Source organism: Carcharodon carcharias, chromosome 1, assembly GCF_017639515.1.
Source record: "Carcharodon carcharias isolate sCarCar2 chromosome 1, sCarCar2.pri, whole genome shotgun sequence".
NCBI classification, from domain to species: domain Eukaryota; kingdom Metazoa; phylum Chordata; class Chondrichthyes; order Lamniformes; family Lamnidae; genus Carcharodon; species Carcharodon carcharias.
Genome location: NC_054467.1, coordinates 6435493 through 6461994, shown reverse-complemented (window position 1 = coordinate 6461994; position 26502 = coordinate 6435493). Strand labels below are relative to the sequence as shown.

The window sequence follows — 26502 nt, the reverse complement described above, 5'->3', positions numbered from 1 at the left end:
AATTCACACCCCTGATCCAGGGTTCCTTTCCCCCTAACGTGGACACCGATCTATCTAATGAGATCCATTATCCCACAGCGGTTGTATTCCAGTGGGATTGGGGTGGGTTGAGTGTGTCTGGGGAGGGGTACATATTCAGGACGGGCCAATAGACAGGGATCAGTAAATGTATCTATAAGACAGCTTCAGTCATATCATAGACTATGACAGCAAGGCTTGAGTAACACAAGACCATCGGCAAATCCAAGGGATTGAATTAAACTTTCAAGCCATTGGCATTGCAATTATTGCACCTCATATGGCCTGACACAAGGAATAAGTTGACCACCTTGCACTCTAGGTATGGAATGTCACCAGCCACTCAAAGATGGGACTTGGGCAGCCTACATGCCCAAATTGCACTCACACCACTGAAGCAAAATGTGTTGGAAGCTTCAAATCATAGTTTAAAGACCCAGAAATAGCTGTGTAAGTAATGGCACATTTAATGGTGCACAGTGTTTTTAGTCTGTTAAAAACAGAAGCAATTTGTGAAGAGAAGGGATTCGAGTCACCACATATTTCTGGCCATTAAGTTTGTGAAAGTCTGTGGGTTGGCCCTCAACTTCCCTGTGAGTGTCAGAAAATTGCTGGATTTGCACTGTAAGTTTTTAAAATTCATTCATGGGATGTGGGTGTCACTGGCTGGGCCAGCATTTATTGCTCATCCCTAATTGCCCTTGAGAAGGTGGTGGTGAGCTGCCTTCTTGAACTGCTGCAGTCAAATATAGGAACCACACCACAAATGACTGTGGTAAGGTTCAGTACAAACGAATCTAATGAACCTTTTACTGACATGATATAATGGACTAGGGACATTGTAGGGTATCAGGGAAAGGGAGAGTTACCTGTGCAGTTTGTTCTAGGAGGCAGTCTTTCCCCTTAGGTTGGGCGGAACTTTAGAGTTGTTCGATGGTCAGGGACAGGAGGGTGTGTCTGTGAATCAGGTAGGTTTACGGAATCCACCAGGTAGTGATGGAGGAGCCTCAGCCCTCCTGACTTTGTCCAACGGGGAAGAGGTGCTTGCTACCTGTGTGGATGAGGAGAAGGACTGCAAGGTGGATGAGTGGACTGAACATGGCACCATGGTGATGGATGCCACTCAAGTGGGAGTGAAGAGGAATCTGGTAGTGATAGGAGACAGTATAGTCAGGGGAATAGATATTGTTCTCTGCAGCCATGACCAGAAGCTCTGAAGGTTGTGTTGCCTGCCTGGTGCCAGGGTTAAGGACATCTTAACATGGCTGGAGAGGAACTTGGACTGAGAAGGGAAGGATCCAGTTCTCTTGGTCCACATGGGAACCAATGACATAGGTAGAATGATGTTCTGCTAAGAGAATTTGAGGAGCTAGGGACCAAATTAAAACACAGAGCATCAAAGTTAATCATCTCTGGATTGTTATCATGCACCAATTGACATAGGGTAAAGCAGATTAGAGAATTAAATGCATGGCTCAAAGGGTGGTGTGGAAAGAAGGGGTTTCAAATTATGGGGCACTGGCATCAGGACTCAATTCCATTCAGTTAGGCTCCACTTGAACTGGGCTGGAACCAGTGTCCTGGTCAATTATATAACTAGGGCTGTGGACAGGGCTTTAAACTCACAGAGGTGGGGGATGGATCAGGTGAAGGGAGATTGAGAAATCCAAAGAGAAAAGTTGAGGTATCAGAACAGTATAGCGATGTGGGTAAAGACAAGCAGAGTGGGATAGGACAGGACAGAGAGTTTAACTAAAACTGTATATTAGCAAATAAGAACATTGCAAAGAATAGAAGTAAAAAATTGAAACTAAACATTCTTTATCTGAATGTACAAAACATCTGCATTAACATAGATGTTATGAGGACTTGAAACGTCAACTCTTTTCTTCTCCGCCAATGCTGCCAGACCTGCTGAGTTTTTCCAGGTAATTCTGTTTTTGTTTTGCAATAACATAGATGAACTAGTGGCACAAATAGAGGTAACTGATTTAGATTTAATCACCATTACTGAAACATGGTTACAAGAGGATCAAGTATGAGAAGTAAACATTCCAAAGTGCACAATATTTCAGAAAGACAGAGAGAATGGCAAAGGAGGAGGGGTGGCCCTGATAGTAAAAGGTGACATAAGGACATTAGTGAGAAAGGATCTGATCTCTGAAGATCATGAAGTAGAATTAGTATGGGTGGAAATTAGCAATAACAGAAGTTGGAAAACGCTGGTGGGAGTAGTTTACAGGCCTCCTACCAGTAGCTATGCTGTTGGGCAGAGCATTAAACAAGAAATTATTAGTGTCTGTAGCAAAGGAAATGTAATAATGGTGGGGGACTTTAACTTTCATATCGACTGGGACAATCAAATTAGCAAGAATGGAATAGAAGATGAGTTTGCGGAATGTTTTTGTGATAGTTCATTGGAGAAGTATGTAGTGGAATGGACTAGGGATAAAGCTATCTTAAATCTAATATTGTGTAATGAAACAGGGTTAATTAATAACATCATAGTAAAAGATCCTTTGGGAAATAGTGATCATAATACATTTAATTCCTTGTTAAGTTTGATGGTGACATACTCCAATTGCAAACAAGAATCTTAAACTTAAACAAATATAGGTATGAGGAGAGACTGGCTAAGGCTAATTGGGTAAATAGTGGGAAACATTTAAAGAAACAATTTAAAACCTTCAACAAAGTTACATTCCATTGAAAAACAAAATCTCAGTGAGAAAGATCCATCCATAAGTTACTCAGGAAGTTCAAGATAGTATTAGATTAAGAGAAGAGGCTTACAATGTTGCAAAAAAAAAGTAGCAAGTCTGAGAATTGGGAGTGTTTTAGAAGCCAGCAAAGGACCAACAAAAAGTTGATAAAAACGGAAAAAATAGAATTTGAGAGTAAGCTAGCCAGAAATATAAAAACAGATGGAAAGAGCTTTTGTAAGTATATAAAGAGGAAGAGAGTAGCAAAAGTAAACACTGGTCCCATAGAAGCAGAGACAGGAGAAATGATCATGAGGAATGAAGAAATGGTGGAGGCATCAAACAAATATTTTGCCTGTCTTCACATTAGAAGACACAAGTTTCACTTGAGAAATAGACAGAAACCTGGGGGCTAAAAAGAAGGAAATTAATTAAAGAAGTTAATATCAGCAAAGAAAAAGTATTGGCAAAACTTAAGGCACTAAAATCCAACAAATCTCAAGGACCTGATGGCCTATACCCTAGGGTTCTAAAAGAGATAGCTGCAGAGATAATGGATGTGCTGGCTATGATTTTCCAAAATTCCTCAGATTCAGGAATGGTCCTTTTAGGTTGAAAGTTTTCAAGAGAAAAGAAAGAGAGAAAACAGTGAAGCACAGGCCAGTTAGCCTAAGATCAGTTGTTGGGAAAATGCTAGTATCTATTTTTAAGGAAGTCTTAACAATGCATTTAGGAAAGCATAATAGGATTAGAACAAGTCAACATAGTTTTACTAAAGGGAAATCCTGTTTGACAAATTTATTAGAGTTTTTTGAGGATGTAACTAGTCGAGCAAATAAAGGGGAACCAGTAGATGTAGTAGTATACTTGGATTTCCAAAAGGTATTCAGTAAGGTGCCACATAAAAAGGTTGATAGGTGAGATAAGGGCTCATAAAGTTTTGGGTAATATATTAGCATAGATAGAGGATTTGTTACCGGATAGAAAGCAGAGAGTGGGTATAAATGGGGCTTTTTCAAGTTGGAAGGCAATGAATAGTGGAGTGCTGCAAAGATCAGTGCTGGGGGCTCAGCTATTTACAATCTGTATTAATGACTTCAATGAAGAGACAGAGAGTAATGTACCAAAGTTTGTTCATGATACCAGGCTGGGTGGGCAAGTAAGTTGTGGGGAGGACACAGTGAAGCTGCAAAGAGATATAGACAAGTTAAGTGAGTGGGCAACAAAATGGCAGATGGAGTATAATGTAGGGAAGTGTGAAGTTATTCATTTTGGTCGTAAGAATAGCAGAAAACTTTTTAAAAGGTGTGAAACTTGTAAGCGTTGATGTCCAAAGCAATTTGGATGTGCTCGTACAAGGAACGCAGAAAGTTAACATGCAGGTGCAGCAAGCAATTAAGACGGCAAATGGCATTTTGGCCTTTATTGCAAGGGAGTTGGAATACGAGAATAAAGAACTGCTACAATTGTACAGGGTTTTGGTGAGACCACATCAGGAATACTGGGTGCAGTTTTGGTCTCCACATTTAAGAAAGGATATAGTTGCATTGGAGGCAAGGTTCACCTGGGATGAGGGGGTTGTCCTATGATGAGAGGCTGAGTAAATTGGGGTTATATTCTCTGGAGTTTAGAAGAATGAGAGGTGATCACATTGAAATCTACAAAATTCTGAAGAGGCTTGATAGGGTGGATGTTGAGAGATTATTTCCACTGGCCGGGGAATCTAAAACACGGGGGCACAGTCTCAGGATAAGGGGCCAATCATTTAGTACTGAGATGAGGAGAAATTACTTCGCTCAAAGAGTTGTGAATCTTTGGAATTTTCTACCCCAGAGAATTGTGGATACTCCATTGTTGAATACATTTAAGACTAGGATTGACAGATTTTTGGTCTCTCAGGAAATCAAGATATCTGGGGAGTAGGCAGGAAAGTGGAGTTGAAGCCCAAGATCAGCCATGATTGTATTGAGTGGTGGGGCAGGCTTGATGGACCATGTGGTCTACTTCTGCTCCTGTTTCTTGTGGTCCTGCTGTGGAACTCAAACCTCAGAGGCCCAGAAAAGGTGCAGTTGAAACTGTGGCATCTCACTTCTGCAGGTTGTAAATTGTTTTGAGAGTCTTTTAAAATGTAACATCTTCAATTTAATTTTAAATTATTTCCTTCCTCTCTCTCTCCTACATCCAATTTTCCTTTCCCTCTATTTCTCTTTCTGCATCTCATCTGATTTCAATTCATCTCTTTATCTGAGATTCCATTTTTTCTTTTGCCAATCCTTAAATTTTGGTTAAGGATAAATTGTGGTCCCAGGTGTCCCGTTGCTCTCATCGTGTTGATGTCAATTTACAGTTCCAACAACTTGAAGTGCAAACTTAGTGCAATCTGAAGAGTGTGAAAGAAAGCAAATTGATGGTTTGGATCAAACCCAACAAGTTCACTTAAAAAAACAATGTTCAGATTTTGTTTTTTTTCAGTTTTCTCCTGTGGATGTATGTCAAGCAGAATGACCACTTGGTTTCCTTAAAAATTCTCTCTTCACTCCTTTAAGTACCATGATCTTGGAGAGGTGGTGGTGCAGTGGTACTGTCACTGGACTAATAATCCACAGACCTAGGGTAATGCTCTGGGGACGTGGGTTCAGATCTCACCACAGCAGATGGTGGAATTTGAATTCAATAAAAAAAACCTAGAATTAAAAGTCTAATGATGACCATGAAACCATTACTGATTGTTGTAAAAACCCATCTGGTTCATTAATGTCCTTTAGGGAAGGAAATCTGTTATCCTTACCTGGTCTGGCCTACATGTGACTCCAGATGGCTCTTAAATGCCCTCTGAGCAAGGGCAATTAGGGATAGGCAATAAATGCTGGCCTAGCCAGTGACACCCACATCCAATGAATGAAAAAAAAACTAAAGATTTATTCTGGTTGAAAACAATTGCTTTTGTTGACATTAGGAAACAACAGATTTATAGATAGAGGAGCTTAGAGTCCTAGTCAGAAGTCAGAGTCCTACTCAAAACTCAAAATGTAAATGGTGAAACTCATCTGCTCTGAGGACTGAGGGGTTAATAGTTTTTTGACCTCCTCCTTAAACTGGCTACTTCTGATTTATCTCCTCAAACTTCCTGAGCTGATTACTTTTATATAATTTGCCCTGATGCAAAAGCAGTTTGCTAGTTTGTACTTGCAGTTTCTTACAGAATTATCTTTAACCTTGACCTTATCTCCACAAAAATACTTTGGAACGTGCTCAAGAACAGGGGGAGGCCATTCAGCCCCTCGAGCCTGTTCCACAATTCAATTATCTTAATGCCTTCTACCTGCCTCAGTTTCATAAGCCCTTACATAATAAAAAATAATCAATTTCAGTTTTTAAACTATCAATTGACCCTCCCCTTGCTGCCCCCAGCCTCAGCAGATTCCAGTGTCCTTTGTGTGAAGATGTACTTCCTGACAGCACACCTGAATGGGCTAGTTCTAATTTTAAGGTTATTCTCCTTTGTTCTGGGCTCCCCATTAACCAGGGGAAATAATTTCTCTCTATCAGCCCTATTACCTCCTTTAATTCCTCTTAAATGCATCAATTACATCACCCCTTGACGTACTATTCTCAAAGGAAATACAAGAGAAGACCAGACAACTTGTCCTCGTAATTTAACCTTTAATTGCATCTCAGTTTGCCTTTAACAACCTGAAGCAACGATAATAATCCATGATACCTTTTTCAAGTTTAATGGTCGTGTGTTCCATTCTTCATGGTTAACGCTTTTAACAAAACTCTGTTCTTTCAACAAGTAATCCAAGGTTTCTTGCCCATCTTTTTAGTTTTCCTTAAAACTTTCTTTTATTTGATCTTGGGATGTGAGCTTCTGTCGGTATTGAGTCCTCTCCCTGACTTGATGCTGAGAACTTTGCATCATTTCTGCAGCTGGCACAGTGAGGGCCACCTCACAGTCTTCTCTCCTTATTGCTGCCTTTTCCCTCTGACTCAATGTAGCTAATTGTTCCTTGCTATGTCACTGCCTTCTCCTTCCTGTCGTGCTTCTGATGGCATGTTGAACCCGACCCACAGGAAGAAAATTCAAATCTGTTCCCTGAACGAGCTGTTGATGACTTCATTAATAACCTTAAGTGTCCAGTTACTGTATATACTTGTGTAAAAGCCAATCTCATGTGCAAGTCAAACCTATGAAATTTAGCCTAAAAAAACATTATGTTTCATATGCCTCATTTGAGTCGACTCTAGTCTTTCAGAGGTCATAGCCCAGAAATTTCAGAACCAAAGTTTAATCCTGGAGATGTTAATGATTCCATTTCAATGAAAATGTATCAATATATCAACATCCTGGGGGTTACCATTGACCAGAAATTGAACTGGACTAGCCATTTAATACTGTGGCTACAAGAGCAAGTCAGAGGCTAGGAATCCTGGGATGAGTAACTCATTTCCTGACTCCTCAAAGCCTGTCCACCATCTACAAGACACAAGTCAAGAATGTGAAGGAATACTCTCCACTTGCCTGGATGAGTGCAGCTCCAACAACTGTCAAAAAGCTTGTTACCGTCCAGGATAAAGCAGCCCATCCACAAACATTCACTCCCTGACAAACAGTAGCAGCAGTATGTACCATCTACAAGATGCACAGCAGGAACTCACCAAGCCTCCTTAGACAGCACCTTCCAAACCCATGACCATTACTAACTAGAAGGACAAGGGCAGCAGATACATGGGAATACCACCACATGGATGTTCCCCTCTAAGCCACTCACCATTCTGACTTGGAAATATATTGCCATTCCTTCACTGTCTCTGGATCAAAACCCTGGAATTCCCTCCCTAACAGCACTGTGGGTGTACCTACACCACATGGACTGCAGCGGTTCAAGAAGACAGCTCACCACCACCTTCTCAAGGGCAATTAGGGATGGGTAGTAAATGCTGGCCCAGCCAGCAATGCCCACATCCCATGAATGAATAGGAAAAAAAGAATATATTTTTATATTGCATTGGCTGAAGTGCGTATAACTTGTAATATTATAAAATAAATAAATGTTAGATAATTAATATGAATTCTTTACTGTTGTTTTTTTTTACTTTATTCCACTGTGACGTTGTTCTTTTGATTTCATTTGGGCTGAAATGAAGCTAACACGTCGACCCCTCAAAAACATTATCCATGTAAAAGTCAACCCCATGACCTGTGGTTTAAAAAATGGTGTGAAAAATTTGACTTTTACATGAGTAAGAATATGTGTTGCCTCTTCTGCCTCCCGTTATCACAGTCCCAAATCTGAGCATGCCGGTCTCACGTTGGGAAATCAGCATGCTGACCTGAGGGACAGGTCTCAGTGATCACCCCCACGTCCCCGAATCCATCCTCTCCAGCAATCCAAATCTCTCCCTCACAGTGCAGCTTTGAGGGAGTGCTGCATTGTCAGGTGAGGCATTAAACCAAGGCCTGAGTGCCGTCTCAGCCAGATATAAAAGCTCCCATGGTACTATTTCAAAGAGTAGGGTGTCCTCCCCAATATTTATTCTTCAATTGACGTTGTTAAAAACAGATGATCGGGTCATTATCGTAGTATTGTTTGTGGGAGCTTGCTACATGCACATTGGTTGCTGTGTTTCTTATAACATAACAGTGGCTATACATCAAAAGTACCTTATTGCCTGTAAAATGCTTTGGGACATCCTGTGATCGTGAAAGGTATAACATAATTGCAAGTCTTTCTTTCTTAATACTCAACCCAGATATAAAAGTGAAAGGTTGTGTGGTGCTGTAGGATGGAGAAGTGATTTTGAAATTTCTAGAGAATGTTGGTGTCATTCTTTGAAGCCAACGTCAACATCTAAACTAAAGTCAAAGAACGTTCGATCACATGAGGACCATGGTGACCAACAGGATTCAAATGTGAATGCTAACTATTACTCAGATATTGTCCCCATGTTTGAAGATTAACAGGCCCCTTTTTTTGTTCAGCAATTAAGTTTGAAACAGAAGAGAGTGAGGTGCATTTAGATTATGCTTTGCAACTTGAATTCTGGTGACTGTACTTCAATTAACACAAGACATCGCTTGGTTTAATACACAGCTGGTTTCTGAATAGTTAGTTGACTGCTTGTTCACAATACTCTGTGAATTCATCATAATGCTCCCTTTTACTCTTACTTCTGCAGTGGCCTGAAACATATGTGAGGCTGTAACGATGCTAGCAGCAGATCCCCAAGAGAGAAGCCCCAGATATTTGTAAGTTCAAGTTTTTAATATGGGCTAGTTTTTGTAGAATTAAATAGAATTTTGAGCACAGAAGCAGACTGGTATTCATGGTCCACATGAGCCTCCTCCCACACCTCATCTCACACTACATATCCTTCCAAACCTTTCTCCCTCATGTGTTTATTCAGGTTCCCTTAAATGCATCTGCTCTAAATTTTCCCCAACAATCCCTATGGTAGTGAGCTTCTCCTGAATTCCCTGTTGGACTGATTTGTCATCGTCTATATTTATGGCCCTTAGTTCTGGATGTACCCGCAAATGGGAACACCTTCTCTGCATCTACCCTATTGACCTATTGCATAATCTTAAAGGCCTCTTTCAGGTCACATCTCAGACTTCTCTTTTCTGAGAGAAAAGAGCCCCCAGTCTTTGGTGTTGAGTAATCCTTAATCTAGTGAGGAGGCTAAAATATTGGGAATTAGGCTGCAATAAGATCTGAACAAGTTCCTGTAGGACAACTATATGTTATGATACATTAAAAATTCCAAATAAATCACCTGTCGGATTCCATTTGGAAATGTATTCTGGAATGGAACTTTGGGAATGGTTGGCATGATAATCACATAAAAATATGGGAAAAAGTGGAACGTTAAGAGGCTGCCCAGTAAACCTGGTCCTTTCAACAATTATATATAAATCCACCTATTTTCTGAACTCAAGCAGGAGGGGAATAATCACTTTCTAATGCTTTGAATTTTCATCCTTACCCCAAAGGTAATAAAGCAGGAATCTGGGATTTCAACATATACAAATAGTGGTTTAGTAGTACAAAACTTGAGTATTGCTGAAAAAAGAGACATGCTGTCAAAGCTTTTTATCTTGCACTCATCAGGACAGTTTGCAAGAAAACCAATAGTAAAGGGAACAGCAATTTATACTGCATGAGAAGAGAGTCCTGATTAGTTGGCAAGTCGACTCTGATTGGTAGAGATGATTGGACAGCACTTGCTAAATAATCCTGATTGTGCTAAGAATTACACTGAAAATCAATTTAGGGTTATCCGTCAGACTCATAGTGTGGCTTGCCAATGCATGCTAGAAATTACACATATTCACACAAAAAGCCCTCTTCTTTGTAGACAGAAGGAGCATTTACACACATTGTGCTATTTTCAACTAAACAAAAGCTTGGGGGAACATCCATTCCCTGGTACATTCCCCATGGCAATGCCTTGACCAATCAGAGTTGGCCTGCCTGATTTGAATTTGAACAAAATCTTGGCAGTTAACTGTTCCCTGGTGCATTCTCCATGGCAATGCCTCTACCAATCAGAGTCCGCTTGCCAACCAATCAGGACTCTCTTCTCATACAGTATAAGTTGTTCTCTTTACAATTGGTATTCTTGCAAACTGTCCTGATGAGTACAAGATGAAAAGCTTCAGCAGCATGTCCCCTTTTCAGCAATTTCAAGGTATCTCCTGGGGTAGCACTCTTCCTTCTGAGTCAAAAGGTAATGGGCTCAAATCCCACTCCAGAGACTTGAGCACATAATTTAAGCTGACACTCCCAGTGGCATACTGTACTGCACTGTCAGATGTGACATCTTTCAGATGCGACTTTATCTGGTCATTATTTCATTGCTATTTGTGGGAGCTTGCTGTGCACAAATGGGCTCCCTATATTAAAACACTGACTACAATTCATTGATGGTAAAGTACTTTTGGGACTTTCTGAGGCTGTGAAAGATGTTTCAAGAATAAGAATTCCCTCTTTCCTTGCTTTGTTTAACTGTGACTGATTAGATAGAACAGGTGACTTTTCCATAGTCCCAGCAGAATTAGAGCTAGAGGGTAAATTTACTGTTTGAACACTCCCAGTGCAGAGCCCCTCCCTGGGGGAGCACACCTCAGGAGCGCGCCATGATTTTCCATCCATTGAAATAAATGAACGACAAATCATGGACCATTGAATACAATCTTTTGATTGATGCTCCTGAAGGACAATGCTGGGATTCTGTAAGTGGAAAGTTAACCCTTACTGGTGCATCCCTTAGCATTTCAAAAACCCAGCACATCCACCATAATACATCACGCTCAGCCCAATCCTGTTAACAGACAGAAAAGCATGGTGACAGGCGGTGTGTCCAAATTCGCAATCCTCATTTCCATCAAGTGCAAAACTTGGTGCTGAGATACATGATTCATTACTGAAAATGTTATGCCAAGGTCTCTCTGATATCGGCTGCTTTTGTGTTAGTCCTGAACTATGCAACATAACAGCACCCAAGGCGAACATCTGTAGAATGCCTTGAATCCAACTTTTGCCCTATTTCTGGGCATCATTTGAACTCTATTGCAAAGTCACTTCTGATTGGCTTGTTTAGCTTAAATTCAATGAGCCATGTAAAGCCTATGTGCAGAACAATGGGCCATCGTGGCGGAGGTGGGGCTGTAAAATGCGACGAGCCATTCAAAAGTCCATTGACAACACAAAAACAGAATTACCTGGAAAAACTCAGCAGGTCTGGCAGCATCGGCGGAGAAGAAAAGAGTTGACGAAACGTCAACTCTTTTCTTCTCCGCCGATGCTGCCAGACCTGCTGAGTTTTTCCAGGTAATTCTGTTTTTGTTTTGGATTTCCAGCATCCGCAGTTTTTTTGTTTTTATAAAAGTCCATTGACTTCGGCAGGACTGTAAAATCCCGCCAGCGTAAAATTCCGACCAATGTGAAGTGTCTTTTGAAAACCTGCATAAGTCAGTCACTAATTTAAGTCACCTCCTCAAAGAATTTCAGTGAATTGGTGAGGCTGAATACGTTGCTTTGGAAATTGGAAAACCCCTCACGTGTTCTACAATCTTTAGTTGAGCATTTACAACCCACTGTTTAATGTTGTCACATTGTTCACTGCCACTGATGTTAAACAAGCTACTTGTTTCATTCCTTTTTTGGTTGTTGCAATCACAGAGATAAAAACAAAAAAACTGCGGATGCTGGAAATCCAAAACAAAAACAGAATTACCTGGAAAAACTCAGCAGGTCTGGCAGCATCGGCGGAGAAGAAAAGAGTTGACGTTTCGAGTCCTCACGTTAGTTGTGCTTACTTGCACATCCCGATCTTAATTACTCCACCACTTCAGCTTTCTAGGCCCTAAGCGCTGGACTTGCCTCCCTAAACCTCTCTGCCTCTCAGTCCTTTAAGATGCTCCTTAAAACTTACCTCTTTGATCAAGCTTTTGGTCACTTGCCCTAATATTTTCTTATTTGGCTCAGTTTGAAATTTTGTTCTATACTGCTCCAGTGAAGTGCCTTGGGGTGACTTACCATGTTAAAGTTGCTATATAAATGCAAGTTGTTCGTTCTGAGGAAACACAATCTTGAAATTTCCCCATGACGTAGCTGTGAAAGTTTGGCAAATTGTTCAGAGATAAGGCCCTCAACCTGGAAATGCAGGATGACATTATTTTTAAAATTTCAGAATTCCATCATCCACAGTGTCTTGCTTGAAAAGTGATTTATAATAAAGCTTGTTTTTCCATTAGTTCTGAAAATACATCTAGAAATGACCCACTGATGTTAGAAAGCAGACCAGGTCACCCACCTCTGCTTTCCCTCGGCAATCCTATGCCCAGACCTAGAAATGCCAAAACCTGCAAGATCCCTGCTGACCACTTCTTCTACACCCGGAACAATCCTCATCCCAAGAGGGTGTACCACATTCAAGGTAACCTGTGCACATGGACACCAGATTCCATAGAGCTGTTCAAGAAAGTAGATAGGGAGAAACTATTTCCACTGGCTGGAGAGTTGGTAACCAGAAGACACAGATTTAGGTGATTGACAAAAGTATCAGAGTGGAGATAGGGAGAATTTTGCAAAGAGTTGTGATCTAGAACAGGCTGCCTTAAAGACTGGTGGAAACAACTTTCCAAAGGGGACTTGGAAAAATACTCAACCAGGAATATTTTCTCCCCTTTACCTGGAGGGAGCAGGGGGCTTGGGGCTCATTTTTTTTCTCACAGAGCCAACAAAGCGACCATAGGACAGAGACTTCCCTCCTTCTGTGCTGTATGATCATATACATTGGATTCTTTTAAATCTTAGAGAAGAGAGTGTTGAGAGGAAATTTGATAGACGTGTCCAAAATCTGGAGGGGTCTGGGCAGAGTAGATAAGGAGAAACTGTACCCAATGGCGGAAGGGTCGTTTACCAGAGGGCACAGATTTAAAATGAATGGTAAAAGAACCAGAGGCGACCTGAGGAGAATGTGTTTCACTGAGCGGTTAGAATCCGGAATGCACTGCCTTAGAGTCTGGTGGAGGCAGATTCAATTGTGGATTTCTAATGGGAATTGGATAATTATCAGAATAGATAAAATTTGCAGGACTATGGGGAAAAAGTGGAGGAGTGGGACTAAATGAGTTGCATTTCCAGAAAGGCATGGACAAGATGGGTCAAATAGCCTCCTTATTGGCTGTAACCATCCAAGAATCTATGACAATAGAAGCCCTGAGTGTCTGTTAGAAGGAAACTATTCTCAGTGTTATTCCCATTTGTGTCTGCTGATCTACCCAGAATCCCTTATTGTTTATAATCTCTGGTCTGGTGATGTCAATCATTAACTAAAACTGGAATCTTGTAACCTGAGACTTCAATAAATCAGGTTCAGTCAAGTTCAAAGGGGGAGTGTTACGAGTTCAAGAGTGCAATGTTTCATGTTCTCTGTCTTTATTAGAACTGAAGGCTGCTCCTAGCAAGCGTGTGATCAGAGAGGGGAGGTGATGGTGTAGTGGTATTGTCGCTGAACTAGTAACCCACAGACCCAGGGTAATGCTCCTGGGGACCTGGGTTTGAAATCTGCCACAGCAGATGGTGGAATTTGAATTCAATAAAAATCTGGAATCTGATCAAATGATGACCCATGAAACCATTGTTGTAAAAACCCATCTGGTTCATTAATGCCCTTTAGGGAAGGAAGTCTGCTAACCTTACCTGGTCTGGCCTACATGTGACTCCTTCTGAACAATAAATGCTGGCTTAGCCAGTGACGCCCACATCCCATTCATGAATTTTAAAAAAAGTTTGATAGCAAGCCAGGTAGGACCTTTAGTACATGATTGCATTTCAATCCCAACATCCCTTCTCATAATGAACAAAAGACAAATTCACTATCACTGTGAGAAGAACAGCTGTTCTCATTCATTAACAAACTGTTCATTATTCTAGTCAGTCTCTGCACATGCATTGCATACACAGTCGTTAAATCATGCAGGCCTCTTAATAGTATGCGTGCCCATTGTCATTGGTTGTTCATCTGGTGGATGCCCCACCCCCCCTTCTAGGGAGTGTCATTACTGTGGCACTTGTTAGGAACATAAGAAATAGGAACAGGAGTAGGCCACATGGCCCATTGAGCCTGCTCCACCATTCAAACAGATCATGGCTGATCATCAACCTCCATGCCATTTCCCCTTGCTATCCCTGATATTATTTTACCAAAGCATCACTAATATAGGGTATAGTTGAGGCCAATAGCATAGATACATTTTCCAGCTGATCCATTTCCCCAATAGTTCCAAGCCCTTGTAATCCTATTTATCCTCTTCGCTTGGACCCTGGCCCCAGCCAGTTCATTGGAGCCCATCCCAGTGCTACAGTTTTTTTGTGGCCCCGTACTGGTGCTGGTGTCCCATGAAATGGAACCCCACCATATCACAGCTTCAACCAGATGTTCACCTCCCTAATCTGTTTATCATTGTGCCAGTTTGCATGTGGCTCAGATTATAACCCTTGAGGTCTGTTCCCTAACTGGTACTCTCCAAACAGACCTTTGGCCTATTCTTCCCTATATTGTTGGCCCCAACACGTTGTTGCCGTGGTAACTGTTGTTGTTGTTCCATTTCCATTGTTGGGTACCGGTGTACCTCTGGGGATGATGGTTGTTCTGTACTCTGTGCAGCAGGTGAGATCCCATCTTTCTGATCGGCCACCTGCAGTGAAGGAACAGCTTCTCTAGTTGTGCGTATATGCCTGTGGTTACGCTGGTATATTTGGTCGTTCACTTCCACCGCATATGATCGAGATAACAACTGCTCTATGCATGTGCCAAGCTGCTATGTGGGCTGACTCCTGTTGAGAGCATTGAAGGTCGGTACCCTGACTGGCTCTCCAATGCTCAACTCTAGCAATGGTTTGGCAGTTTTGTCAAAATGAAATGTGGCTTTCTGCCATTTCACCTTGATTTTTCCACTCACGCCTGTTGCTACTCCTGGCATTAGTAACTTTTTTGCTATTGGAAGAGTAGTTTGTGTGCATGTGACATTAGTCTTTGGACTGGACTATTTTCCCTGCTTTCACTCAGTGTGTTTCTCCACTTGAGGATTGCCTTGTAAACATGTGCTAGATTTGCTCGATTTCTTGATGATTCCTTTGGTGATTGTTACTGCTGCCCCAGCCTTTCCATTAGACAGGGGATAGTGTGGAGATGATGTATAGTGTTGAAATTCCCAATCCTTCATGAAGCAACCCAGAACTAGTCCAAAAATAGTATAAGATAATCACTAAGAAATCCAATAGGGAATTCAGAAGAAATTTCTTTACCCAGAGAGTGACGAGAATGTGGAACTCACTAATATAGGGTATAGTTGAGGCCAATAGCATGGACCCATTTAAAGGGAATCTGGATAAACACATGGGAGAAAGGAATTAAAGGATATGTTGATAGAGTGAGATGAAGAGGATTGTGAGGAGGCTTGAGTAGACTGTAAATGCTGGCACAGATCAGTGGGGCCCAATGGTCTGTTCTGTGCTCTAGTTCTGCATGGAGGTGTTTAGTCACAATACTCCACTATTAAGAGGGGTAGGGCAGGCTTGATGGACCAGATCTAGCCTCTGTCTTAGTGTTACAGTAGATACCTCAGCCAGACTATTATGCCACATAAAATGCAAGCCTGAGATCTACTCAGATGGCTCCACTGACTGTGTTGCAGGTCTGAATAATCAACTTGTCTGTAAGGTGGATGATTATCGTGCCTGCAACAAAGAAGCGACTAAACCACCAACACCAAAACAAGAGTTCATCAAACCACCACAGCCAACTGCTGCAAATATTCCCATAACCACTCCTTATCCAGCACATACCATCACAGGAATACCACAACCCCCATGTAAAGAAGAAGATATCGGCTTGTTACGTGAGTATTAATGGATATATAGACATGAGTGTATTTCCAGTCTGATTTAAGAAGTGGAAAGAATGTTTAGGCATGAGCAGGGTCTTCATTGCACAGAATGTGGGAGGGAGAAAAGCTCTTCCAATTGACTAGTTCAGTGACGCAGATCCCCATAGTCCAAGCTGACAACTTATCATGACTTCTTCTCAGCTTAAACCCATGGAATCATGAAATTTTAACAGTAACCCTGATGGGAAAGCCTTGGACAAAGGGACATCACCTCAAAACCAGAGAGAGGCCATTTAGGAGAGAAGTTTGGAAAAATATCTTCATGTAAAGGGTAGTATGGTAGAGTGTGGAACTCTCACCCACAAAATGTAGGTGTCAACCAATCAGTTAAAATCTGAAATTGATAGTGTTTTTACTAGCCAAGGGTACTACAAGGTATAGAATCAAGATGAGAAGATGGAGATTGGATGTCATCCAGCCATGATCTCTATGAATGGCAGAACAGGCTCAAGGGGCTGAATGGTCTTCTGCTGTTCCTACGAAAAGAAGCCTTGTCAACTGTACCTGTACTGGCTCTCTCTGCAAAAGGTTTTTTTTCCCTCAATCCCATTCCCTTAAATGCACCTAACTCCTTCATGCTAGAAATCAAGCAGTAGCTTAAGGGTGTGGTTCAACTCTTCACCAGCTGAGCTACAATGGCATGCTGATTCTAGTTGGCTCAATAATTGTCTTAATTGTATTGTATTTTCTTGTATTTTCCATTGACCTGAGTATCATAATGGACCAAAAAGGTCTATTCTTCTTCCTGTATTTCATTCTCTGTTAAAAAGAGAAGGCTGAGGGGTGACCTGATAGAGAGCTTTAAAATGATGAAGGAGTTTGATAGGAATTACATAGAGAAGATGTTTATATCTATGAAGCTGCAAAAAAAACACAGGGGCAATTAACCCAAGATAGTTGCTAATAAATCCAATAGAGAATTTAGGAGAAACTTCTTTACCCAGAGAGTGGTGACAACATGGAACTCATTACCTTAAGAAGTAGTTGAGGTGAATCGCATAGATGCATTTAAGGGGAAACCGGATAAACACATGAAGAAGAGAGGAGTAGAAGGATATGTTGGGTGGGTGAGATGAAGCTGGGATGGAAGGAGGTTCATGTGAAGCATAAACACTGGCATGGCCCTGATGGGCTGAATGGCCTGTGGCTGTGCCATTAGGTTCTGAATAATCTTATGGGCAGAATTTAGCCCTTGTCGGAGGGGGCAACTTCCCCACCGCCCACCCACGATCGAGGCCAGAAGGCAATTTCACACTGGCCAGCCAATTAAGGCCCACCCAGCGTGAAATGCGAGCGGCAGCACTGCCTGTGCAGGTGAAGGGGGAGGGGGGGTGGTGTGTGAGGGGGGCAAGCGCAAACTTCACACATGCGTGCGAGTGCGCGCTTGATAATCTCCCTGAGGCACAGAGCTGCCTCAGGGAGATGAGGAGTTTTTTTCACCTGTCACCTCAGTAGGGACATGTTATTAGCGAAATCTGAAAAGTTTTATTTCATTTTTATTTGATGTTGGAAACCTCACCCGCCCGTGAATGAGATTTCCCAAAAAAATGCACTGGCTGCTTGGCCTTTCCATGTGCCCGCCAACCATAAGGTTGGACAAGCAGTGAAACATTCTATTTAATTGATCCTTCAATGGCCTTAACAGGCCTTTTAATTGTTGGCAGTCGCGCTGCCAACTCTGGCGCGCACCCGCTGACCAAAACATCGCCTGACATCAACGCACGTCATTTTACGCTTGAGCGGGTCAGGCGCGTGCCCACCCATCGAGCTAAAAACTTCACCCTATGTAAACACTAACCCTCCGTTACTTACAAAGATGAATGTCTTAGAATCTGGGCAAGGAGGACATGACACATTTGCATTGGGCAAGAAGTGATTGAGAAGCCAGATGTAGAGTTGATGATGGAGGCTTTGAGGTGATGAAGACAGGGGAAAATAGCAACTCAGTGAAGTGGTTTTGGAAAGGACTTCTAGAGGCTCGGGATAGTGATCAACTGATCAGTTTCTGATTGGGTAGCTGGGGATGAAAGTCATTTTGAATGTATCAGTCCAGTTATTATTTATTGTGCCAGGTGGCAAACATTTTCATTAGTCAGAGAATTTGAGGGTGGAGGTATTACTTTAGTAAAGTTTTGTGGTTTTTTTTAAATATTCTTGGGATTATGGACATAACTGACAAGGCCAGTGTTTACTTCCCATCCCTAGTTATCCACAAGAAAGTGGTGGTGAGCTGCCTTCTTGAACCACTGCAGTCTGTATGGTGCTGTTCAAGAGAGAGTTCCAATATTTTGACCCAGCAACAGTGAAGGAACGGCAATATATTTCCAAGTCAGGGTGGCGTGTGGTTTGGAGGGGAACTTGCAGATGCAGCATGCATCTGCTGCCCTTGCCCTTCTAGGTAGTAGAGGTCGCTGGTTTGGAAGGTGCTCTTGAAGGAGCTTTGGCAAATACTGCAGTGCATCCTGTATATGATACACATTGCTGCCACTGTGCACTGGTGGTGGAGGGAGTGAATGTTTAAGGTGGTGGATGGGGTGCCAAACAAATGGGCTGCTTTGTCCTGGATGGTGTCAAGTTTCTTGGTCTGTTCTTGGAGCTGCACTCATCAAGGCAAGAGGAGAATATTCCACCACACTCCTGACTTGTGCTTTGTAGATGATAGAGAGGTGTTGGGTGCTCTGAAGTGAGTCAAATGCTATAGCAGCGTCTGACCTGCTCTTATAACCACTGTATTTATATGGCTAGTCCAGTTCTGTTTCTGGTCAATGGTAATGCCCAGCATGATGATAGTGGGGGATTCAGCGATGATAATGCCATTGAATGTCAAAAGGAGATGGTTAGATTCTCTCTTGTTGGAAATATTCATTGTCTGGCACTTGTGTGGCACGAATGTTACTTGTCACTTATCAGCCCAAGCTTGGATGGTGTCCAGATCTTGCTGCATATGGGCACTGACTGGTTCAGTATCTGAGGAGCTCTGAAGAAGAGTCTTACGGACTTGAAATGTTAGCTGTTTCTCTCTCCACAGATGCTGCCAGACTTGCTGAGCTTTTCCAGCACTTTCTGTTTTTATTTCAGTATCTGAGGAGTTGCAAATGATACTGAACACTGTGTAACCATCAGCAAACATTTCCACTTCTAATCTTAAGATGGAAAGAAAGTCATTGGTGAAGCAACGGAACACACTTGGGCCTAGAGGCCCAGGGCACTACTCCTAGGAACTCCTGCAGTGATGTCCTGGAGTTGAGATGATTGGCCTCCAACAAACACAATTTGTGCTAGGTGTGACTCCAATCAGTGGAGATGCTTCCCATTTACTTCAGTTTTATTCATCTTTGATGCCGCACTGGGTCAAATGATACCTTGATGGCAAGGGCAGTCACTCACACAACACTTCTGAAAATCAGCTCTTTTGTCGATGTTTGGACCAAGGCTGTAATGAGTCCTAAAGCTGAGTGGCCCTGGTGGACTTCAAACTGGGCATGGATGAGCAGGTTAATGGTAAAGAAGTGCTGTTTGGTAGGGCCGCTATCAGCTCCACTTCACCGGCGATTGAGTGTAGGCTGATCGGCTGGCCATTGCTTTGCTGGGATTTAACCTGCTCCTTACGGGTGAGATGTAATTGGGTAACTTTCTGCCTTGTTCCTCTTGCTGTCTTTGTCAGAAAAAATTTTAAACATCTTGCTTTTGTCAGAATTAGAAAACTGCTTTCGAATCCATGCTCATCATTCTGAGAATAAAGAGTTTTTTCTAATTTTGTAAAGTTAATTTTTTAATCACTGGGATACTGTTAACTGAACTTTTACATGGTGGAATCTAATTGTAAAATGGAGCTTTTAAGCATGGATTTAAAAGGGAGAGGGGAAGTGTTACAGCTGGGATGTGAGGACCATGTGAATTATCAAGCCCCACTACTCCACAGGCCATACCATAAATTTAAATGTTTAATTTTCTCACCAAAATGGCCAATTGTGTACCTACACTTCTAGTACTCAGAAGAAAAGAGAGTCTGACCAGGCTTCTTTCGAAAGCTGAGGATGATTAATTTATTTTAAAACAAAATTTCTTTTAACGAGTTCCAAGTACTGATTAACAGACAATTGAATTTGGGAAGTATAACTATCCATCTCTTCCGAAAGAATTCCCTCAGCACACAGACACACACAGACACACGTATGTAGACAAACAAAGGACAAACAGATAGACCCTCTCTGCAGAGATGGGCTTTGGAGGATAGGCATTATAAATTAAAGGATAAATTCCACAGGGTCTTGACGCTGTCGATCTGGAGTTCCCTCGTGTGAAGACGGGCCCTGGTGAATGTCTGGAAGTTCTTACCAACTAATCCAGCTTTGTAGGTCCAAATGCAGACTAGTTACACACAGATGTTGGTTCTCTGGCTACAGGTTGATAGCCACATACAATTTTAGGCTGGGTAGAAAGAGGGAGTCAGTCAAGGTAGCCTCCCCTCCTCAGCTTGTTCTCCAACAAGACTGCCTTCAAAACAAGCAGGTTCACAACTTAAGTCTTTTTCCTCTCTCCCATGTGATTGCCTTTTTGTCTCCCAGCTTTTCATTAATTAAAGTGCTTTGTAGTTCAATGCAAACAAACAACTCCTTCTCAAGTGCCATATAGGTCAGGTGATTTCTTGGAAGAGGCCTGCTTTTTGTCAGTTGAATTTATGACCTTCTAAAAAAAATCCCAGCTTAGCATCCAGATCGTGCCATGTCCTTCCATTTGTAAAAGAAAACTTCAGTCTTGACATATATGATTCTAACAGAAGCAATTCAGATGTCCAAGGATCCGAAACAGCAAGAAATCAGAAAAGAAACCAATAATACTAAAGTTACTGCAAAACTGGAAAGTAAATTGCCTGGTTTAACTTGGGTTTTGTTTCAATGAGTGAAATGTTGTAAGTCAGGAAAGTGTCCAGCTCTAGGCTGAATATAATTTAAGTGCAGATTGGTCCAAACTAATTCCTTTTTTGGAGACCAGTGGAGACCATGACTACCTTTGCTGTTTCATGCAGATTCCCAAGCTTGGCGAGAGGAACTGAGGGACCTAACGGCAAGGATGCAATTCCCTTCAGAACCGACAGAAGCAAAAGAGGTGATGGATACCCGCCTGTTTGACATCAATCTGTAGAATCTAAACCCGGTTAAAATCTTAGGGTGGAATTTTCCCTGCTTCATGGGGGGCAGCTGTGGAGGTGGGGGTGTTGGGGGTGGGGAGGTGGAAATTCTGTTTGAAGCGCATTGGGTCCAATGTGTTCCTGCCTCCAGATTTTCCCTGTGGCATCCTTGGCGGGTAACTGATTGAGGTATTTGAAAGGACAATTAGGCCTTAATCGCACACATTACTGCAATTGGACAGGCGACGCATGTGCAGTGTCAGAAGTCCAGCAGCACCTTGGAGGTCACGGGGTCATTGGAACTTGCTGTCCATGCTACGATCACAAAACCATGAGGCTGAAATGGTACAGCCATGTCAAAGCAATCTTGTGGATGGGGTTTCCCCCTCCACACCCATGGCCCTAACAGGTCTACGCTTTCATTTTTAATAAAACCTTAGAAGTCTTTTGGTGCCTCCCTTTTGAGGTGCCCATGAGTTTCCACACTGCTTCAGCAGTGCCCACCACTCCCAGTTTGGGATGCTGGTGCCCCCACTGGTCACCCTGTGTCCATGTCCTGCTAGCCGTTCTTGGTTGAACGGCAAACACGAAGGCTGCCTGTTAATCACCCACCCCCTGTAAGATCGTGACAGAGGATATACTTCCCACGAGTGGGGTCGGAACCTGAAAATTTTTTAAAGTGGAGAAAGTTCTGCCCTAAAGCCTCCACAAATCCACACAAAATAACATCAGTCTTTACAACATGGCAGTTATATTCTAGATTCGCTATCCTAAATCACAAAGGAACATAGGACTTAGGAGCAGGAGTTGGCCCTTCGAGCCAGCTCCACCATTCGATAAGATCATGGCTGATCTGATTGTGGCCTCAACTCCACTTTCCTGTCCGTCCCTCCCATAACCCTTGACTCAGTTGCCTATCAAAAATCTAACTCAGCTTTGATTCTGTTCAATGACCCGGCCTCCACTGCTCTCTGGGGCAGAGAATTCCACTGACTAACGACCCTCTGAGAGAAAAACAAATTCCCCAAATCTCGTCTTAAAAGGGAGATCCCTTATTTTTAAAACGTGTCCCCGAGTTCTAGTCCTCCCAACAAGATGAAACGTCCTCCTAGTATCCGCCCTATCAAGTCCCCTCAGGATTTTCAGAGATTAGAGCCCCAGGATTTACTGGCTCCGTCATGGTGGGACCGGATGATCCCGGCAGTGAGCAGGGCCAGAAAATCCCACCGTACACTTCGAAAGATGCCCTTCATTTGCCTTGGGACATCCTGAGGTTGTGAAAGATGCTATAGCCCTGCAAGCCAAGCATACGAACATATGAATTAGGAGCAGGAGCAGGCCAAGGAGTAGGCTAAGTCTTTCTTTTCCTTCCATTAGTTGGGAAAGATTTGTAACCCTTACGAAGTGTAATTTTCCCAGATTTGTATGTTACTTGTTCAGTGTGAGATCCTGTTGTGGGTTTGCCCAAAGCATCAAGAATTCATGCTGGAGGCGCAATGAAAACTGTCAGAACGTTGAAAATCTGAAATGAATCATAAGAATTTCTGGAAATGTAAAGCAGGCTGATCTGTAAGAGAGAAATCGTTTCCTAGTTTGTACCTAACCGTGCTATACCCACCCCTGGAACATTGATGCTGACATGGGTTGGGGAGAGATTCCTTCTATCAATAATCTCACAAGAAGAAAGAATTGGCATGAATATAAAATAGATTCTTCATCACTTCAGTCATTTTGAAACAATATTGGGAGGAGGAATTTCACCCTATGATGTCAGACTGGGGTTCCTGTCAGGAATGTCCTGGAGTCTCCAATCAACAGGGTACTGTTACAGGCATAGATCCGGAGAAAAGTCATCAGATTAGCTCTTTTTAAACAAAATTCTTTGAGCACCCCTATTTATCAGTTAAGAAAGAACATTGGAGATGGGACAAAGGGCTGTTTGACTGAAGTTGAGAATTGTTAATCAGATAACCAACAGCCTCCTCACTCTGATTGGGCATGGGAAGGCAGGTGATGCGTCAGGTGACCAACAGTGGGGGGCGGAGCAGTGGGAGGCTGGAGATCATGTGATGAAACCTCCAGGAATACCTCCAACCAGAGTTGGCAACCATGTTCCACTCCCGCTTAGTTTGAGGAATGGAAATAAGTTTGACTTACCAAAATGTGCCTTTAGAAAAAAAGACAAATTGTCATTTTATACTTTACGCGCCAGTTTCTAGTTTCCATGTTATAAATCACGTGGTTGAATTGTTTGAAAATCATAGCGCTTCCAAGGAAATGGAATTGTCACTGGCTGCTCTTCCCAATTGTCCAATAAATATGTTCAGTGTCAAAAGGTGAAAATAATAATTGTTCATTCAATGGAAGCCAAACTAAAATGTACATTTTGTAGGCATTCCAATACATGGGGTGTGACAAAGACTCTGTCATGATATCAAAATGATAACAGGACCTAAAGGGTTAAATAAGGTACAAGCTGCATTAATTTGGGTTGTATACCCATGAGTTTAGAAAGTTGACGGGTGACCTCACTGAGGTGTTTATGGGTGCTAAGTGGTAAATGCAGATAAGCCATTTCCTCTGTTAGGAAGTGAAGGGGCATAACCTTAAAATTAAAGTTAAGTGGTTCAATGAAATCAGGAAGCATATTGCCACACGAGTAGAAAAGTGGAATTCTGTCCCCCAAAAGTGCCACAGGGCTAAATTCGACAGATTTTTCTCAGAAAAGGGTGTGAAGAAAACACATTTGCATTCCCTGGGGTGATTTGTTTAAACTTGTCAAGATATTAAGGGGAGTAGACAGAGAGACACTATTTCCCCTGACTGGGACGTCTAGAACTAGGGAACATGGTCTAAAAATTTGAGTCAGACATTTCAGGAGCAAAGTTAGGAAACACAGCTGTATACAAAAGGCTACATTTTACGGGAGGGGTGGGGAGCAGACAGCTTGCCCTGCCCACCTCATCGCCCGCTGCCCCCCCCCCTCCAAGGAAAATTGGCGGGAAGACGATTCACTCCTTGTAAGCCCGCCCTGCAGCCACAAGGTGCTGAGGGATGGTTAAATCGGCCAATGTGAGGCTTCTGCCTCTCACTGGATTGGCTGGCAGCTCCCGCCGTCTCGGCGGTGGCGAGAGATCAGTAGTGGGCGCTGCCGGGACTGCAACCGGTCCCAAGAAGAAGGCCCATTTGTTCCCGGAGTGTGGTAAGTCCGGAGTATTGGGTGGGAAGAGTTTGGCCAGCTTAGGGAGGGGGTGGGGGTGGGGAGGGTGGTGAGGAAGGTGAGGTGCTGGGTTTTGGAGAGCAGTTGGGTATGAAGGAAGAAAGGGTGCTATCTTTAGATAGTGTGCCCCCGATGCGCAAAGGGTATCCCTCGAAGATAGCAGGAGATTGGCTTGTTAACAATCAATGTTAATTTTCTAAAAAACATGGCGGATTGCAGTGTTGGCACCTGTCCGCTTATTCTGTGATGGAGTGACCTTGGGGATGGGCAGGGAGGTAGTGGGCTGGGCACCCCTCCTATTTTACATGCCCCCCCCTTGCCAAAACATGTCCAACGGGGGCATGTAAAATCCAGCATAGAGGGTGGTGGAATTTTAGAACTCTCTTCCACCAGGCACAGTTGTTGCTAAATAAATTATTAATTTTAAATCTGGGATTGAAACATTGCTGTTCACCAAAGGTACAAAGTGATATGGGTGAAGGTGGTTAGCCCATGATCTTATTGAATGAAGAAACTGGGCTCAAAGGGCTGAAAGGCTTCCTATGCTTTTATGTTGCTAATATGCATCAAAGGTCAGCCATGACCTAATTGAGTACCAAGAAATCTGAAGGGTGGGATCGATCTGTTAGTGCTCCTAATCATAGCACAAAAGAGATCATTAATAATTAGGCAGGACTATCAATTTGGAATTTGTCCCATCCAGAAGACAGGAAGGAAAATATATATATCTACGTCAACCAGACTATTCTATAAAATTATTATTTTATTATTTTTTAAATGGACAAAGGGTTTTCCCTGACTAGCTATGTCTCATACCAGAGGAATTTCTAACCTTCAGAAACCAGCAGGGACCTCATTATCTTTAAAGAGATGCTAATGCTCTCTGTGCTGCTGACAATCAAATTCTAAAGAAATACACCAACCCCTTTTACATACCTAAGGCAGACTTCTGACCACCAGAGACGGGATACACGCAAAGGACTAAAGGGACCCTGACTCCTCTATTAAACACCTCAAGATTCCAGAGCTGGGAAAATACATCCTCTGTCCAACACCCAGGAGAAGAAGTGGGAGGTAAGTCACATGACCTTCCCCAAGCAGCTAGAACCTGTAATATTGCCATGTGGAACTGAACCCAGGCAGTCTACCATTTTATCATCCAACAGGTAGCAGCAGAAAGAGCTCAGTCCAGGTGAAGTGCCTGGTTCTCATCCACACTGTGAACTGGAACATTGGAACTTCTGTATCTGAGCCTTCAAGACTAATTTGTCTCTACGTGCCTTTCCCATCATGGAAGTCTTCGCTTCTGGAAAGTCGGTCTGCCCTACAACAACTTCAGCCGGCTAATCTCTGAAGGAATGCACCACTGGACTTTTGATTCTGGATTCTGGACTCACCTGGAACCATAACTCTTATTTTTATCATTGCCTTGCCCTGTAGCCCTTTCTTCCCCTTATCCCTCGTTTATTGTGTAAGTGCAAAAAGGGGCGGACATTGCAAAACCCCTTTCCTGCATTTTGTGTGTGTGCAAAATAAACCAACCCTCTGATTTTTAAAACAAAAACAGAATTACCTGGAAAAACTCAGCAGGTCTGGCAGCATCGGCGGAGAAGAAAAGAGTTGACATTTCAAGGCCTCATGACCCTTCGACAGAACTGAAGTTCTGTTGAAGGGTCATGATGGGTCATGAGGACTTGAAACGTCAACTCTTTTCTTCTCCGCCGATGCTGCCAGACCTGCTGAGTTTTTCCAGGTAATTCTGTTTTTGTTTTGGATTTCCAGCATCCGCAGGTTTTTTGTTTTTACCTCTTATTTTTACCCTATCTCGAGTTTGCCCTGGGGTTATTAATAGAGGATTAGATCACTCCAAACTGAAGGGTTGGGGAAGACACGCCACCACTTATAAAGGGGGAAATCAGAAATCAAAAAACCACCTTTCTCTTTACGGACGGGTAGTGAGGGGAGAAATCAG

General features: G+C 42.6%; 1 protein-coding gene across 5 annotated transcripts in view; it reads left to right on the top strand.

Moving 5' to 3' along the window:
• tbata (thymus, brain and testes associated) overlaps nucleotides 1-26502 on the top strand; it is a 49313-nt gene that overhangs the window by 1415 nt on the left and 21396 nt on the right. For 4 of the 5 annotated variants that reach the window (XM_041192274.1, XM_041192258.1, XM_041192248.1 and 1 more), the window contains exons 2-5: nucleotides 8901-8970; nucleotides 12481-12662; nucleotides 15928-16131; nucleotides 21209-21288. In XM_041192274.1, the coding sequence (XP_041048208.1) occupies nucleotides 8930-8970; nucleotides 12481-12662; nucleotides 15928-16131; nucleotides 21209-21288 (507 nt within the window). In that variant the 5' untranslated portion in view covers nucleotides 8901-8929. The remainder of the gene's footprint in view (nucleotides 1-8900; nucleotides 8971-12480; nucleotides 12663-15927; nucleotides 16132-21208; nucleotides 21289-26502) is intronic. The other variant, XM_041192266.1, reaches the window with a different exon arrangement.